The sequence below is a fragment of the Xiphias gladius genome, chromosome 3 (assembly GCF_016859285.1).
Source record: "Xiphias gladius isolate SHS-SW01 ecotype Sanya breed wild chromosome 3, ASM1685928v1, whole genome shotgun sequence".
NCBI lineage: Eukaryota > Metazoa > Chordata > Actinopteri > Istiophoriformes > Xiphiidae > Xiphias > Xiphias gladius.
The window spans coordinates 18,420,957-18,438,240 of NC_053402.1; the positions used below are offsets into that span (position 1 = coordinate 18,420,957).

Genomic DNA, 17,284 nt, shown 5'->3' on the forward strand with positions numbered 1-17,284 from the left:
TATTTGTTTCTGCTCTGATTTAAAAAATGGTAAATTATTCCTATGAATAAGTCTGCTGTGTCTGTTTTTGTACTTTCAAATAAAGCTTTTTTTTCCTCATCTAAAAGTGCAAAATGGATCAATTCAACATACGTGAGTTACAGAAGCAAAACAATCATTTTATTTTTGCGCGAGTACCAAACAGGAGAAACAGACATTAGTCACCACTATTTTGTATATTTTTGTACCCAACTGTAAATTAATGTCTGCTTTTCCAGAAAGACAGCTATCATTGGCACAAGAGGGTATCAAAATTCAACCAACTATGACTTGCTATACTAAACCAGTCTTCAATAACCGATGCTCTTAGAAAGCTATATGTCTCCCATTATAAAAACAAAGAGAACATTTCTAGTGAAAAAACATGGGAGAAGAAACTGCCAAAAGTCTCTTTAAGCACACTGTTTTGTCTCTCCCCACGCAGATTTTGGTTTGGTCCGACTACGCCTGAACTGCACACATTAAATACATTAAGATCTTCCCAAAATCATAATTCAAACAAAGATTTTTTTACACAAATAAAACATTAAAAACAGCACAATTTACAACAAGCAATTTCTGTACATATTTTTCTAATCCCTGGAAGATGGAATTACAACATGAAGTGGTGTGAACACATCGAAACACAAAAAGGCTCTTGTAGCATTAGCTCTATAAGCATATATAATAGTGTAGAAGCTTCAAAAAGATGAACTGTTGAACGGCTGTCTAGTTGCACTGATTTACATTCTTTAGCATACTGAGAAAATTAATGAGAATACTACAACTCCCACTTTTGTAGATGACAGGTTTATCCAATTTGTCCATGGTACGGTAGATACAAAAGACGGCGAAGTGCTATAGTCTGCAATATGAAGTACCTGCTCCAAAACTAATGTGTCTTTGAACAAATCCTTCCTTTTGTTTGGAAACCATGCAGAGGAATGCTCAGCAAATACTTCAAACAAGCAGATGCGACACAGTCCGTGAAGCGTCATTCCCAGCCATCGCTGGCTTCCCCTGCTTCCCACCTGGAGACACATATTAATCATCTCCTCTTTGAAACTGACATGAATCAGAGGAAACACACTTCAGACAGCCAGAGAGCGAGTGCTGACATAAAGACAGAAAGAAAATCAGGATCAGGGACACTCCTGATCATCCAGCAGCTTGATTTAACGAAACGCATAGCTCCAGGCTTCTCTGATACGGTGAAGGTGACATGTCATTTCCCTGTGATTGTTACTGCCAAGATGGCGGCAGATCAGTTCTCTGGTCACTGAGCCATCACTTTTAAAACTGTTATTAATTTCATCCTCCTCTTGGTGCTTAAATTATTCATTAAAAAACAGGACAGAAGCAAGCACACTCCATCTTAAATACTGGGATACTGAGAATTAAACGCCTAGATTCGATCCAGCTCTGTGCGAGATGCGATACAGCTGTTTCCCCAGGGGTTCAGAGATAGGGGAGGCAAGGACACAAACACCTGGATCTTGCTGGAGAGATGCCTAGAATTCATCATCAGAGGTAATCAGCATGATTTTGTCAGACTTGCGGGAGCTGTTGTTGCCCGTGGACACTTTTCCGTTCGTGCTGGGCTGGACCACCTCCTGTGTGGACTGCTGGGTGTACTGCTGGTAGGCCGGGGAGAAGTTGTGGATGGCATCCTGCACCATGTCTCCCGGGTTTATGGTCTCCTTCAGACCGCTGGAGATGCTCTGCATTGGGGGCATGTTCTCTGCAGAAACAACACAGGGACAGAGTCAGAGGCAGTTAATTGTTCACGCAATCATTTACGTGACTGAGATGTTGCAGCTTTAAGTCCCTGAAACAAAGGGATCAATCTGGGCCTCTGAAAACAAATAAGAGGAAGGGGATGTAACTAATGTTACTTCTTGAGGACCAAAAGCAGAGTTATGGAAAATGCTTGTATGTCATGGCAGGATTCTGGTTTCACAATTTGGGTTGAGGTGTATACTAGATCAAATACAAGTGATTATCGTTACATTGTCAATTATTTTTTCAATTCGTTGTTGATTGATAAAATGTGGGGGGAAAAAAAAAATGCCCGTCACAAGTTCCCATAGGTCAAGGTGACATCTTTGAACCGTTGAACCACCAGCGCAAAACCCGAAATACATTTAACTTACAATATGCAGAAAGCTGCAGAAACTTGGGCAGAAGCTTTGTGCTCGTGTATGACCCCATCGCTTAGAATAAGAAGCTGACTAAAAAAATACAGGTTTTCATGCCTTTAAATGATTCATCTATTATGGAAAATAATTTATTTTTATTACTAATAACTTACTAAACTAAACATTTCAGTGCTACTTTTGTCAACTACCCAAAGCAAGACATCCAGTAGCAGTAATATCAAACAGTAAAAAAAAAAAAAAAATCATGGCCTTTTCACAGGCTGCAGTCTCTAAATGGACTGAACAGAATTCTGTCAAAGCCACCGTCTCCACTGAGGGTCACTTAGCACCCAGCTGCGAGCCAGGTTGAACTAAAAAGCAGAGCCGGCAGACATCAGCAGCCTTCTGTTTCAGGGTCACTGGTAGTATTGTCTGGATTGGTTTGGAGGTGGCGAAGAGAAGGGTAAAGTGGGGTGGGGTGGGGGGTACAAGGCAGTTAGGCACAGTCTGCTGAGTTTCTCCTCACTGTCTGCCTGCCTGGTCCACAGGGCTGAAGCAGAGGAAACCAGAGGTGTTGCAACCTCTACAAATCACACACACATCAGTACCCGAGGGGTGGGGGGGGCAGCGGCAGAATAGATAGTTAATTTTAGAGCCAAAAAGTTCTGTTATAGGAGGGGACAGGATGACTGACACAATAAGCCGAGCACAAAAAAGAAATGTAATAATCAGCTGTCCAACACTGTAGAGCAACATTATTATTATAACACTTTGACTGAACAGCAAGGTGAATAATGAATTTCTTTCCATATGGGCAGGAAGAATGACTGAGGATGAAAACCATCCATTTTATGTCAAAACCTTCTTTGATTTTCATCATGATTAACAAAAAAATAAATGGTCATATCAAGCTGATACAGAAATGCTTGAGTTTTCATCATCGCTGCCAGTACTTCTGCATATTAAGCAGCTCAAGGGGACAGAGGGTTTCTTACAGAGGGAAGAAAAAAGAAAAAAAAAACGCAAAATGATTGCTATCACTGCGGAGGGCTTTTCCTCAGGCTTTCATTTGTCTTTTACTTGAAAGCAGCGTTGACGTCGAAGAGGTGCCGCCCGCTCCTTGCTAGTTACTACTTTCAAATCCTCTTCATCTTCCCCTGCTTCGCTTTAATGGCAACTGTCCTCTGAGTCATGAGCAACAATGTGTGCCCTTAGGCTGACAGCGGCCCCTGCTGACTTCCAACCCGACTGACACACGGCTCACGACGGCACTACATTTACGTAAGAATTTGCAAATTTGTATACATTCCAGCTTGGGTGTTAATTAAAATAGAGGCATTGAATGTGGAATCTAACTTTAAAAATTAGCCTGCCTGGTCCAAATGGCTACAACAGGCACAGGCGAATGCCATAACTGTTAGTGCTAACACATTCAAGCCTGTGTCAGACCTAATTCCGTGGGTTAGACGGGCAATTAGCCTCGGAACATGTCATCGTATTTTCGAGTGCGCGGGGAAGAGGTAATGATCAACCAAAGTTTTTGGTTGCTCTCTGCACAGAATACGGCGCTGACCTGGCACTTCATCCTTTTTCTCCTGGTAGACGGTGCAGGTGAAGGCATATCGGAGGGCAATGGCAGCAAAGAACATTTCGATGCAGATGATAAAGTTCTGCCAGCCTGCTGCCACGGTGCCAGCGCCGACCTCTTGTCCATCGATGAAGAGCGCGTTGGGGATGACGCTACAGCGTTCCAGGATGGCGAGGACCATTCCTAGGAAGCAGCACCATTTTCATAATCGATTTATACTTTTATTTACTGGCACTGACACAAATAAAAGTAGAGGGAAAGACTTACCTTGCCAGAACGACAAGAAGATGACCGATTTAATAGTGAGGAATTTGAGAACCGGTTCGTACGGCCTGAGGAGATCACTTGTTGCGAAGAAGAAGAGGAAGAGAGCGTAGAGGGCCAGGCTGACTGAGAAGTTGTAGATGATTGTGATATACAGGTATCCTCCATTCACACTGCACAGAAACAGAGTAGGGAAATTGCCATCTCTACACATGTGGCAAGTTTTTTGACAGCAACAATTTATTCATGTTCTGACTCAATTTATTATGTCGTGCTGAATGAAAAAGACTGCCAGCCTGAATGTGATGATATTTTCAGCCATACTGCAGGGACAAAAGGAAACACAGCCTTTGTGTCCTCTTCATGAACAAGCAGTTAATAAAGGCTGTTTGTGCATATCCATATTTCAAGATGCATCTAATGAACAGGAAGATTTGACTTCCATCTTCCATTGTCAGCCTGTCTTTCTACCCTCTTTGCATTCTGGAGGGCCTCTCTGAGGACTCAGCTGTGACTACACTAATTACTCCCATGCAGTATAGAGTGCATGGTTGGATGAAAGCATATAAATAAACAATCTGTGAAGCATCACGCTCTTGCTGCGGCGCTTAAAGACAGACATGAAAAAAGGCCGTTATTTCTGCCCGCTAATTTATGCTGTTGAAGTATATAGAGAAATAAGCACGAAGAATTTAATCATGTCTATCTTTTGGCTTGACGGTAAGAGAGTGATTATATGATGCTTATTGGAAACTTCTTTTCTCAAGCCCTCGTTGAACTCTGCTTTTCCTGAGTGGTTTAGAAGCGAGTGTTTCCACAGCTGAACCTTCAGAGATACTGAACTGAGAGGCAGAGAAGAGCACCTGAAAATAAGTCGGACAGAATTTTTGGGCTGCAGATTTTATAGCCTTTGATTACATGCTAAAGAAAATTTTACTGAATATATTACCCTCTCCATATTCTGTTGAGACCATTATTGGCTTATCTGAAGCACCGAAATACACTTAAATTAAATTTGTCAGCGCAATTTATCCCCAGCCTTTGCATCACTAGACATCCAAAGTAAAAGTATGAAATGAAACAATGCATCTCGCTTTATAATCCTGTGCTGAGTGTAACAACAAGAATTAAGAGGCTTCATTTCGGAACACCTGCTACTTTTGGAGAAAACTTGCGATATAATTTCTTTACTCCACGTTGCACAAACTCCCGAATTATCCTCTGCAATACCAACAATACCCAAGAGGCTGTGATTATAGCTAGGAAAGTGACACAACTGGGCCAACATGCGGCAGAGTACCTGCAAAGTTTGAACCAAGCACTTTCTGCTTGACATGGAACCCTTTAATTCCAAAAATTTTCATCGTGCCTGCTGTGAGTAGGTGATATAATTATCTCCATTTGCAAATTGTTTCCATGTGCACATAAACAGCAAAACAAGCCTGCTGGCAATGGCAAGGAGGAATAAGATACATGAAGAATGAAATGCAAAGAGAGGTGCTGCTCACTTAAAATCTCCATCATGGTATTTGCCAAAGGCCTGCAGGATGATGGTGATGACTGCCATGATGGGTTTGACAACGCAGAACTGGAGAGTCGCCTGGAGAACACATTACGATTCATGAATGAGACGCCCAAACAAGCAAGGACACCATGACAGAGGAGGGGGATGAAGGATGAAGGAGGGCATCAGAATCTGTTTGTACATTTAATTAGATGGAAAAGATCTGTAACTGCTCATTGGCAACCAACAGGTGTCCATGTCTCCCAATCCCTTTAACCTAACCCGTGGCCATTTCTCACTTTGACAATTACAGCTATGCTTTTGATTCTTTTTCAACACACACAGACACACAGACACACTCTCAAACGGCTAGCCTGGCTCTGTCAGAAGCTAACTAAATCAGCAGCTCTAAAGCTCAGTTATTAACATGTTACAAAACTTATAACAAATGTAAAAGTGACAGTGACAATTCACAGTTTTAAGGGCAGTTATATGGGGGATTATTTCTTGGCACTGAGCAGTTACTTCCTGGAGTCTCTGTGGTTACCTGGCAACTGCTCAGAGCCAAGAAAAAGTCCTGCAAATAACCCCTCGTAAAAACAGCTTTTTATCAGTTTATAACTTCAGAGTTTGTACAGATTTACCAATTGAGATATAATTGTTAATTAGTGATCTTAAAAAGGTGCTGGTAGGGGGATTTTGGACAGAGCCAGATTAGCCGTTTCCCCATTTCCAGTCTTTTTGCCAAGCGAACTCTCTGCAGAAAAGCAAATAACTGTATTTCCTAAAATATCAAACTATTAAAAGACTTAAAATTCTTTAAGAAAAGAATGCAATCTTTGCCAAAGCTGTCTTTCCGTCCAGATCCTTCGAAAGTAACTCATCTGATACCGATGTTTTAATGCTGATGTGCATTGGGGACTGGCTGGGACAGCAGAGGATACAGGGGGGCGTAGACTCAATATAAGACTGGAGGACAGGTGTCCGCTGTTTTGTGTATGGAAGCCTGAGGTAACCAATTTGACAGAGGCTGCTCTAAACTCCCATCACTGCCGGAGCACTTGAAAGCCAGGAGTGATCGATTTGATGAGTCAGAGGGAGCTTTTTTGAGAATGACCGGAGCCAATGTTGGGCTTTAGAAAATGACATCAATAATCATTTATAAAACTGATTTACTTTGAAGCTTTGAGTACTGACAGTCTCTGCTTGTTCGTTGCCTGTTCTTGTGCCAGCTTGTCCCTGTGAATATCCACAAAGCAAATAATTTAGCATGCTACTTCCTGACATGCTTAATATTCAAAACACAATGCACGTTCATGATGCCAGTGGATTAAGAGTCAACCGTGGTTTGTGCCTCAAATTAATTTAGAGTCATTGACTGCATCCATGCATACAGACTCTATACAGACCAAGAATTGAACTTTAATACTAAGCTACATGTGAGCGTCAGCGTACACTTCATGATACAAGTGTAAGATAAGAGGATATGTTAATTTTATATTTGTGAGATATAATGCTGCCTTGTCAGCTGCTTGACTAACAGCTCTATTGCAAACCGGTGCATCAAAGGGTTATGTGAATTTAGGATAATGTGCAAATCTGTTAGAATCATTAAATCTGACTTTTCGATTTTTCGTTAGCAGCCTGTTGATGTTTTCTATTACAATACTAAATAGATTTCATTGAGAATTAACAGCTTAAAATGACCCAGAGCATTTTCTCTCTGTTTTAATTTCTACCGCTACAGAGTTCATAGCAATAGTTCGCTGGTGGCAACCTACGAAAGAACGGATTTTCAAATTTCTCCTGAGTTCCAATTAACTGCAACCCCCTCCGCTTTGTGTATCACAAACAGACCTCCAAAGCCGATCCATCCAATTTGATAACAACTCAGTTTTATAATTTATGAATCTACGTATCGAACCACAAGGCCACTATTTTTATTTTCCTGTTGCCTCAAAAGCCTCTCCCAGCCTCTGTGCTGCTCTCCACTCTAGTATCTTTAATTTCTGCAAGGAAACTGCTAAAGGCCCTTCTGATAAAAACTCTACTCAACATCAAGAAATTTATGGATCATTTTTTATATAAACTGTTGTGTATTCTAATTGGTGTTCTCCCCTTCAAGGACAAAACCAAAGCAAACAAATCCTCCTTTAAAAAAGAGTATGCATATTGTATGAATATTTCAATAATGTATTTATACCACTAATATAGTCTCAGCTGTAGTGCCTGGTTTATGCTACAAAAATTGCAAAAATTAGTTGGTCACACCCACGTGGACTTGCAGTTTATTTATTGTATTACTATTTTTTTGGATCCCTAATGGCCCTCACCGGTGTAACAGCTGCCCCTGGGGTCCACACAATTTAACTTGTGCCCAGTTTCAGGAAAATAAGGCCCTAAAGTGTCCTACAATATGATAAAGGACTTAAAACCAAAATGTCAAAAAAACTGTTTAGGATGCAAGAGCTCATCCTCTAACCTTATCTCAGAGAACCACCATAACTCTAAGCTGCTTTTCCATATCAGTGATTCATTTGTTAACCCTCACCTAATCACACACTAAAAGTTTCCCCAAAATGTGAGAGAATTTTAATTTTTTTTTCAGCCTGCAAAAATGGATCTAGGCCTTTCAGATATTATGCTCGACCAGGGTCCCAGGATGGGTCCAGGATGTGACTTTACCTCACCTGAAGTGTTCTCTCAAAGAGAAAACACTGTTGTTTTCTAACTCCAAGCCAAATCACCATGCGATCAGTATAACGGAGCACTTCAGTAATCCAGTTAGAATAAATTAGAATGTACGACAGCAGTTAGTCTTTATGTCAAATCCAGTTAGTCCCTCACTTTGTGGGAGTTGACCTGCAAAACAGCACTTAGCAATTTCTGAAGTGTTTGATACACTACTACGTCTTAGAAATGCCACCAGAGGTATTTCTTTTAAGACACTTCACGTAGGGTTCTTGTCAAGGCACAGTGAGTTTTTATCACTTGCCACTTAAAAAAAAAAACAGGTCATTTCACCACGTATTTTGTTTTGAAGCCATAACTCTCAGTTCCAATTTCCATCAGCGTAAGACTGGGAGCATGTGCAGCATCCCAAGACACTGGGAGAGAGCTCTCGCTGACAGCTCATATCATCTCTCTGTGTATATTGTCGAGCTGCTTTCACCTGGCCTCAGTTGCTTTTGATTTCCCTTTTTTTTAAACCGGTGGATGCTATCCTCGTAAAAAAATCACACAGCCAATTGCAACAGCTGTCATTTTTAAGCAGCCTGGAGATCTGGACAGAATGGTAATTTACAGCGCAGCATTATTTTTTGTTTTGTTTTGGGTTTTTTTTTTATGTATTCTTGTTTCAGTGTGTGTAAAATTATTTTAGGGGTCCAAAGGAGCATCTCTAGAGCACAGATAAGGGGGATGAACGAAGCTCACCTGTTTGCAGAATCTTAAAAAGCCGATGGAGTAGCTCATACCACCGAGGCAGCAGGTACCATATAGACAACTTGACCTGCAAAATCAATAAGAAACAAAGTGTTACTAAATTATGTCAATTACATTTGCTTCTGTCATACTCAAATGTATAAATATACAATATGTCACAATTCGTTGTTGGTATTATTACTCTGAGTAAGCGGTGGTGTGTTTAAAAGGCAGTTTAAGGGGAAGCAAAGCAGATGAAATAATTGAACTGGTGACAAAGACTGCGATCTGTTGGAGGACTGAGCAGTGAGGAAGATGAGGACTAAACTCAGCCTCATCCTAAACTCCCAAATCAGTCTGATGCAGCCACACAGCGCCTTCAGCCTCATAACCCCGAGGTGCTGTTCAAAGTGCTTTAGGGTGCTCTTAACCACTGAGACTCTACGGAGGTATCATCCCATTTTTGAGCAATATTTCACTACTTTCCAAATGTATACATCGCTAATTGTTGTGTCTGTTTTTTATCCAATACAGATAGGTCAAGTTCAAATGCAAACTCAGCACTTGCAAAAAAGAGCACTGGCTTTCAGTAAAAAAATACATTTGGGAAACAAATTGAGTTTTGCCTGCTGAGTGAAAATGGTTGAATTTTTCTATTGTTCTCTGCTTTGATTCCTACAGAACTTGTCTAAATCTGACGTGTATTTCTAAGCAGTTCACACTTAATCTAGTTTATTAATGGGAATGTGACATGTTAAACAGAATCCATATATGTACGAGATCGATTAAAATATGACTAGGCTTAATAATGCCTTTGCTACTAATATGCCGTGATGATGTTGCTAACATGTTAACACGCAGACTGTGAGCATGGTAATGGTGTGCATAAAGTATGTGATCTAATTCATCTCACACGCTGCTAATTGAAACATACTCAACTTGAACATTGACAAGAATGACTTACGCCCGTATTTCAGCCACGACCATACCTCGCTTGAAAAGCTTTCTGGCGATTACACAATCTAAAATTATTTGCTGGAAAATTTGGAGTTCTCACCGATTTAAGAATAAAAAACATTCAGTGTCTATGGAAATCCCGAAGGACGTGTAACAGCAGCGCAGTGCAGTGAACTATTCTAAAACAACATGTAGAATTTATACCTCGTCTCCACTGGCTGGTGTTAAGCAATGCCATCGTTTATCAGGACTCAACATTAGCGTCTCCACTGTCTTAAGAAACTGGCAAAGAGCTGCTGCCCTGTGGCTGAGTCAGCCATAAAACACAGCAAATGCAGGCTGGTCAAAAGCTCTGAGATAAGGGATAACTGTCAAAGATTAATACCGCAGCCGTTTATTGCCAGCACTTTCGCTGCAGTGTTCAAACTAAATGCTAATTCAAGGGCAGCAAGATGCACCTTCCACCTTTTGTGATTGTAAATATGAAGCCTAAACCATACCACTGCTCGCCCCATTCGAGCTAAAGTACTTATTACTTCTGAGTCAACCTATTACAGTATTAAAAGTCTTGTGCATGCCGAGACTGCACGTAGGACCGAACTGAGAGCACTCACTGTATGGGCTTCCCTCGTATCTCGGACATGATTGCACTCTCTCCTCCCAGATACTCAAATGACAGGCTCAGGAAATTGTAAATGACAAATGCTGTAACACAAAGAGAAGAGTTACTTCCTTTTCAACCAATAATGAACATGTTAATTGGCATGATTTTAACTGTGGAATAATTCCTCATCGGCTTCAAGTATAACTTCATTTTAAAGGTCACATCATTTCAGGGGAGAACACGCCCACATGATAACAAAATAATTAGTCCAACATTTTGGAACAATAAATGTTTCAGTTCTTACATTAAGAAGCTTCCAAGGGTTCTGTGTCTTGGAAATCCCTTCCTAATCCTTTGTTGCTATTTAAGGAGGGATTAAGTGAAGCTAATGCAGATGGTGTCCAGTCAAGAGAAGGTTCATTATGTTTCAGCCTTGGCCGCTGGTGGTATTCCAGTCTCACTGCTTTCTGATGCGCTTCACTATCAATCAGCCAAAAAATTGGCCTGCAAACTGGAAACTAATCTCCTGAATAATGTATTTCCTGCTTTTCCCTTTCCCAAATTACTTGTAATCCATTTTGCATAGGATTCACCTCTGCCACTGGTGAAGTGCTTTGGTCTTAAAACTTCAATACATAATCATGGTTACAGTGTATAAAGAGGTCATTAGACTACAGAGCACGGTTTACATAATATTTGAATATGGAAAATCACTGTAGAATTACGCAGAAAAAATTAATCAAAAATGTTTAAAATAAATGATCTGACCTAAAAAGCACACTGTAAGATTTTTTGTTTCATTTACAAACACTATCAACCGAGGCTTAAAAACTGACGCCCCCTAAAATTACTCCTCCTCGAAAAGTAACACCCCAAATAATGAGGTCTACCTACACGCAAACAAGGACTGGTGTGGAAAACTAGTTTGCTGAGTTCCTCATATTTTCTTTCATGGCAGCCATCTAAAATACGTGGAGCACAAACACCATACCAGACCAAAGAGGATGTTATCAGGCAGATAATTTAAAGGTGTGGGCTTTTGATATTTACCTTCATAACAGTCTCGAATGGAATCAAAGTACACATAGTACTGGTTGTTGCTGATGAAGAGCAGGCTGAGCCACGAGTCAAAGGCATAAACTGGCACAATAAACAGGATGCGGATGATGTAGCGCTGCTCATTTGGGACAGTGTACGATCGAAGGTGTGTATAGATCTGAAATGGAAAAACACACACATGAAAAAACATAAGTAAACAAGTGAGAATCTTGATGAGCATTTTTACAGATTCATATATTAAGGTTATGAATTTAACTAGTAAAATTAATTTCTGCTCATGATGTATGAGAGTAAAATAAAACATGATGTACTGTAGCCTGCATGTGAAAATCCCTTCACACATAAGCAGCATTAGGCATAAACAGGCACTGCCATGGAAAACATACCGTGCTTTCTCTAAAATATCTCACAAAACCAATGTTTTTCAGAAGTGAAATAACTTGACTAAGGCTGCAGTTAAATTACTATTTACATTACTGATCAATCCGCAGAATATTATGTAAAATGTCAATTTTAATTTCCGAGCACCTAAGGTAACATCTTCAAATTGCCTTTTTACCTGACCAATAGTCGAGAACCCAAAGACATTCAATTTACACTGATGTGAAACACAGAGAAGCAGCAAGTACTCAAATGATAAGAAGCTGTAGCCAGAGTATCGTTTCGTTTCTGTTTTAAGAAAATGACTTCAACAGAACAACTGACTATCACCTGACTATCAAAATAGTTGCCATCTGATTTTCTATCAATCAACTAATCCTTTCAGCTCTAAACTTAACAGTTTGCATATTTGAGTATTTCTAAAAAGGTGTGCATAAAGCAATTCAGAAATACACCAACATAAACTAGAAAATGCGCTCAGTAGAGTGTACCAGTCTTCAGAGGAAAAAAATTCAAATTCATAGTACATTATCTGGATTTGCCCCAAAACTTAATGGATTCTTTCCTGGCCCATGGCCCATCCCTCCACCAAGTTCGGTGTAAATTGGTTCAATAGTTTTTGTGTAATCCTGCTGACAAATAAACAAACAGACACTGGTGATCACGTAACCTCCTTGGTGGAGGTATTAATACAACTTAAACACTTATTAATAAGCTTTGAGATTTGTATGTATAGGCGCATCTTTAGGTATCAACAGTAATGATTACAGTTTATCAAGCAACCTTTGTTAAAACAGGAAAAACATCAGTAATAAGTCGGTTGTACAGCAGTGGCACTGACGCGATACAAATACACAAAATACATTTTAATCTTGCACTGACTGCTCTGTCTGCGTAAAGATCTGCCACTATGAAATGCATCAGCGAGGCTGTTTGAAGAAAAGAGATCACCCAGTTCCCATTTCAATCACCTCCCAGAACATTCCTGCCTCAAACTTGACTGGCCACACCTTATATTGTACAGCTCTAACTTCGCATACAGAAACGGACAATAAGATCAGTAACTAAACCTCATTTTCAGCGAGCTGATACAGTTCTTAGCCTTTAGTTTTTAACACACACACACACACACACACACACACTTCACTGACCTTTCGTTTTTAAACTGTTATTAAGGTTTTTAAGCCCATGGGCCAGATCATAATGGTGAATAACATTTTTGAATCCCCACTGAAATGTACAATTTGCCACTGTGGAGAGGCTGAGGTAAGGACTGTCTTATCCAATCGGTCTCTCTCGGTGCTCTGAGGTAATGGTACCACACGACTGCAGCTCGGTTAGTCCCACCAAGACATCAATAGTTAACATTACTGCAAATTTAATCTGTCAGCAAGTAAACAGATTTAATGGGGGGAAAAAAAAAAAAAAAAAAAAAAAAGTCAGTCAAATTGTTTCTCTGTAGATGAATGCAGTCTGGCAGAAAGAGCTCTTAAAATGTAGTTCTCATTAAAGACCAACGCATACCAGGGAAAACTACTGCGCTGCCAGAGACGTTGCAATACTTTTCTAGTCATGACTGATGTGCCCTTCTTCATAGAAAAACCAGACCCCTTAAAAAGAAAAAATACTGACCAACTAACCAACTAAAAGTTTCTCAGTTGACCAAGATGCTGATTACCCATGAGGCAACTAATTACGGTGGAGGGGGCAGTCCAAAGTAATCATACCACGCTCAACCCACTTTTGGCAAATAACCATAAATCTCTAAAAGAGACAAGGAAACAAAAACAATTTTATAAAACTTTTAAAAGATCCCCCTTTTTTTAGTTATTAGAACCACATACAGTAGCTGTGCTCATTATTGGGGTCACAGGCCGAATGACATTTTCTTAACACTATTTTTGCACTATTTTAATTCAAATCATATCATCAGTGGGTCGGATCATTTATAAATTTGGCGGAGCAAGGTAAATGTTAGTACTGCTCAACAGCCAGAGTCTGACTCTAATCAACACACGTGGCTTGATTGAACGCCCCTTAGAGGCAGCGCACAGAAGCCCGATTACTGTGAAGGTGGGGCTGTGAATGGATTTGGCCATCGCTACATGTGAAGGGAAGCCGGCTGTGGACCGATATTCTCCATTTGCCCTGAAAAATCTATAGTGTGTCCTCCCGGACTTGATAACGCTGACCTGACAGTAATTCATAGTTGTGTTCTGAATAATGGCCTCAAACCCAAAAACCTCAGACAGATTTCTGTTATTTCTGCCTTAACAGCAGAGTTAGGGCTAGAGGGACCCCAATTTTGAAAACATTAAAAAAAGCCTAAAACAGAAAGCGACTGTACGCATTGTGACTGAGTGACAGTGCCACGTGCAAAAAACTTGACACAGCCATACTGTAAGACATGAGTCCAGTCTGCCGCTACTAATCCCAAATGTTTCAAGTTGCAAAGGGACCAATAAGCCCTCCAAGAAAAACGAGCCACCAGTCAGAAAAAGCACTGGCGACTTCACAGCAAAGGGGATCGAAGGTCATTTTCTATCTGTGTTTGGTATTCAGAAGGTGAGTTTAAGTGTCTAAAGCAATCCTCTGGAGCCAAGTCAGATGAAACACCACTAGCATTGCAATAGTCGTCTCGCAGACCATTTTGTTCTGTGTGACGGAAAAAGATGCCAAACCTCCTCCATTCTCCATGCCGTACCCTCGCTGTTTATTTGTTCAATTAAAATGTCTTGCTGGCAAGTACTCTGCAAATAAGCACTATATTAAAAAAGATAGAACCAATTTGCTGGATGTTGAGTCACAAATCCCTAAACAATGATTGCTTTTGGATCACAGGATGCAACATGTTGATGCTTTCTGAGGTTGTTAAAAAGCTTACAGAGCTATCCAAATAATAACAGCTCTTTAACTAATTACACCACATAACAGATACAGTTATGACCGTGTGTGTTAGCAGACATAGCAAACAGGCATATGGCTTCCAGCCTGGGGATGTATGACGGATGCGCGTTCAATTCAAGGGGTTATAAAATCATCGACTAATTCTGGGAGCCATTACAGCTGCAGAACATTAAAACCGCGGCAAACAGAAAACAACACCCTCATCCTTTATGATGCCGTAAAATCTTATCTCAATATCAATTGATTTCCCCGCTGATAACACACTGCACCCTGCTGCATTCTCCGCAAATGATAAAACCATAATGATAAGCTATCATCTGCACACAGTTGGTAACTCACCCACACATGAGGTAAGACTCATTTACCAAAGCGATGAAAAGGATTCTGGGTAAAGGTGGCCTGTGTTGAGCCATTTATCCTTCTACACCAACTTTCCCCCGCCACACAAAAAGGGCACTCGCTGTGTATTCATTGCCCTTTAAAAATCGGCTGAGGGTGTTTTCGTCCGTTTTAGTCTGGTGTCAACCATAAAGTAGGCAAAAACATCCCCACAATGCACCGGGGCAGTGCGAGCGCAAAGCGGGGAGAATAATACCTGCCGGGAAAGAAAAGAAATACTTTATGACTAGAAAAAGACAAAGTGTCGGTGTGAGTATTAAAATATGCAGTGTTAGCTGAGAGACTGAGTTCACTGCACCGTGCTGTGAGGTATTAAACCTTTATGGATAGAGAGATTTGTTTCTGTCCTCTGGCGGCGGAGGTGAAATCTCTCACTCCCCAACCGATAACAGATTTACATCACTGAGTGCAAAATACTGGGAGGCTGCATTACTCACTACGGCTGTGGGATGCAGTGATTTTGGTTTTCTCAGAGCATGAATATTTAAAAAAAAAAAAAAAATCAGACTTGGTGGGAAGTGACAAGACTCACCTGGTGGCACGTTATGAGCAGGGCGGACCAGACAAATATCCCTGAGAGGGCCTGGGCGGCCACTGTGTTCAGAAACATCTGGTCCTCTTTGATCGACCCGTTGCTGGTTTGGATGATGGTCGCGTTGGAGATGTCTGACCTCCCCGGGAGAACCGGCGAGGGCGGGTGGACATCGGAGTTATTGCTGGCAGAGGGGTCCATGTCTTCCGAGGAAACGCTCATCTGGAACAGAGGAGGGAAACACGCAGCGGTCAGTGTGGGGCGTACAGGTGGAACGAAAGAGCGCCTCCCCTGAGGGCTTAACTGAATGCTCCCCCGGGATTTCATGCTGCCCGCTGAGCACAAAAGGAAACCTAGATTTGACTGCTTGTATAATTGGAAACATCCAATTAGAAAAAGACAACACCGCAGGTACACTTTGCTACCAATGGCGGCGAAACGATCTTAACCTTGGCATGCACACTCTCTACCGTCAACAAGCAGCTCAACTTGCCTACTGTCCAAGGAGAGTCCGGGGTCGTCGCAAGCCCACGCTACGGGGGAAGAGGAGCCAGCCGCGGGCATTTGCTGCCATTTACCAGCGGCCCGTCGACTTCGTCAGCGACGCGCGCTCATCCGACCCGACTTCCTCGTTCGAGACGGATGCCTCGCCGAGGTCGAAGTCCGAACAGTCGGCGAGCTGCAGGTCGAACAAGACCCTCTAACCAAAACAAAAAAAACAAAAAAAAAACCCCACACTAATACCGCGGCTACCTGTTGCGTTCACTCCGCGAAACCGGCGGAAGAGTCAAACTTTCAAGCTCAGGCGACGGACATCCGAGTTTATCCCCGGGGACAGCGAGTCAAGAGGAGCAGCGGATAAACAGGTTGGGCACAGGTGAACGCGTCACGTGACCACAGCTCCCTGTGTGTCGTCATCACGTTGCCTTTACCGTGCAAAAGACCTGCGTTTTGTCCTGGGGCCAAACTAACGCTCAGATATTGCACCCCTAACCCTCAAATGTTAGTATTTTACATTTTACACTTACACACATCGACTACGGGAATCCTATATAGTCATGGCCGGATTAAGCTTCTGGGGGGGGGGAGGGGGGGGCAAAAATGTGTTGTTGGGCCCCTATTGACCCCCACTGTATGTACATGGGAGTTACATTATTTCCTCAGGCATCCACAAACCAACCGGTACCTCTCGAGCTGCGATGACTGGTTGGTTAATTGACGAGACAATTGACTGAATGTTACTTAGCGGCAATTTGATAATTGATTACTCATTTAGATCCATTCTTTAAATTAAAAAAAATGCAAAATTTCGCTTGTTCCAGACAACGAAATCTGCTAGTCTCTCAGTTTTTCCTTGACAGTTAACTCAACATGTTTGCTGGTCAGACAAAACAAGAAATTAGAACAATTCACTTGGGCGTCAGGGAATAATGACAAGCCTTATTCACTACTTTCTGGCATTTGATATACTCAACTGATGATTAAAGAATACAACTGTCAGACGTAGTGA

At 41.4% G+C, this 17,284-nt stretch overlaps 1 protein-coding gene across 1 annotated transcript; it reads right to left on the reverse strand.

Annotated features, from left to right (window-relative positions):
- Nucleotides 1-137: 137 nt before the first annotated feature.
- tmem184a (transmembrane protein 184a) lies at nucleotides 138-16,682 on the reverse strand. Its single transcript, XM_040159836.1, has 9 exons — nucleotides 16,268-16,682; nucleotides 15,775-15,996; nucleotides 11,547-11,712; nucleotides 10,507-10,597; nucleotides 8,948-9,023; nucleotides 5,517-5,608; nucleotides 4,012-4,181; nucleotides 3,730-3,927; nucleotides 138-1,759 (listed from the first exon to the last, which is right to left on the reverse strand). The coding sequence occupies exons 2-9, from the start codon at nucleotides 15,994-15,996 to the stop codon at nucleotides 1,530-1,532; spliced, it is 1,245 nt and encodes a 414-aa protein (XP_040015770.1). The 5' UTR covers nucleotides 16,268-16,682; the 3' UTR covers nucleotides 138-1,529.
- Nucleotides 16,683-17,284: the final 602 nt, after the last annotated feature.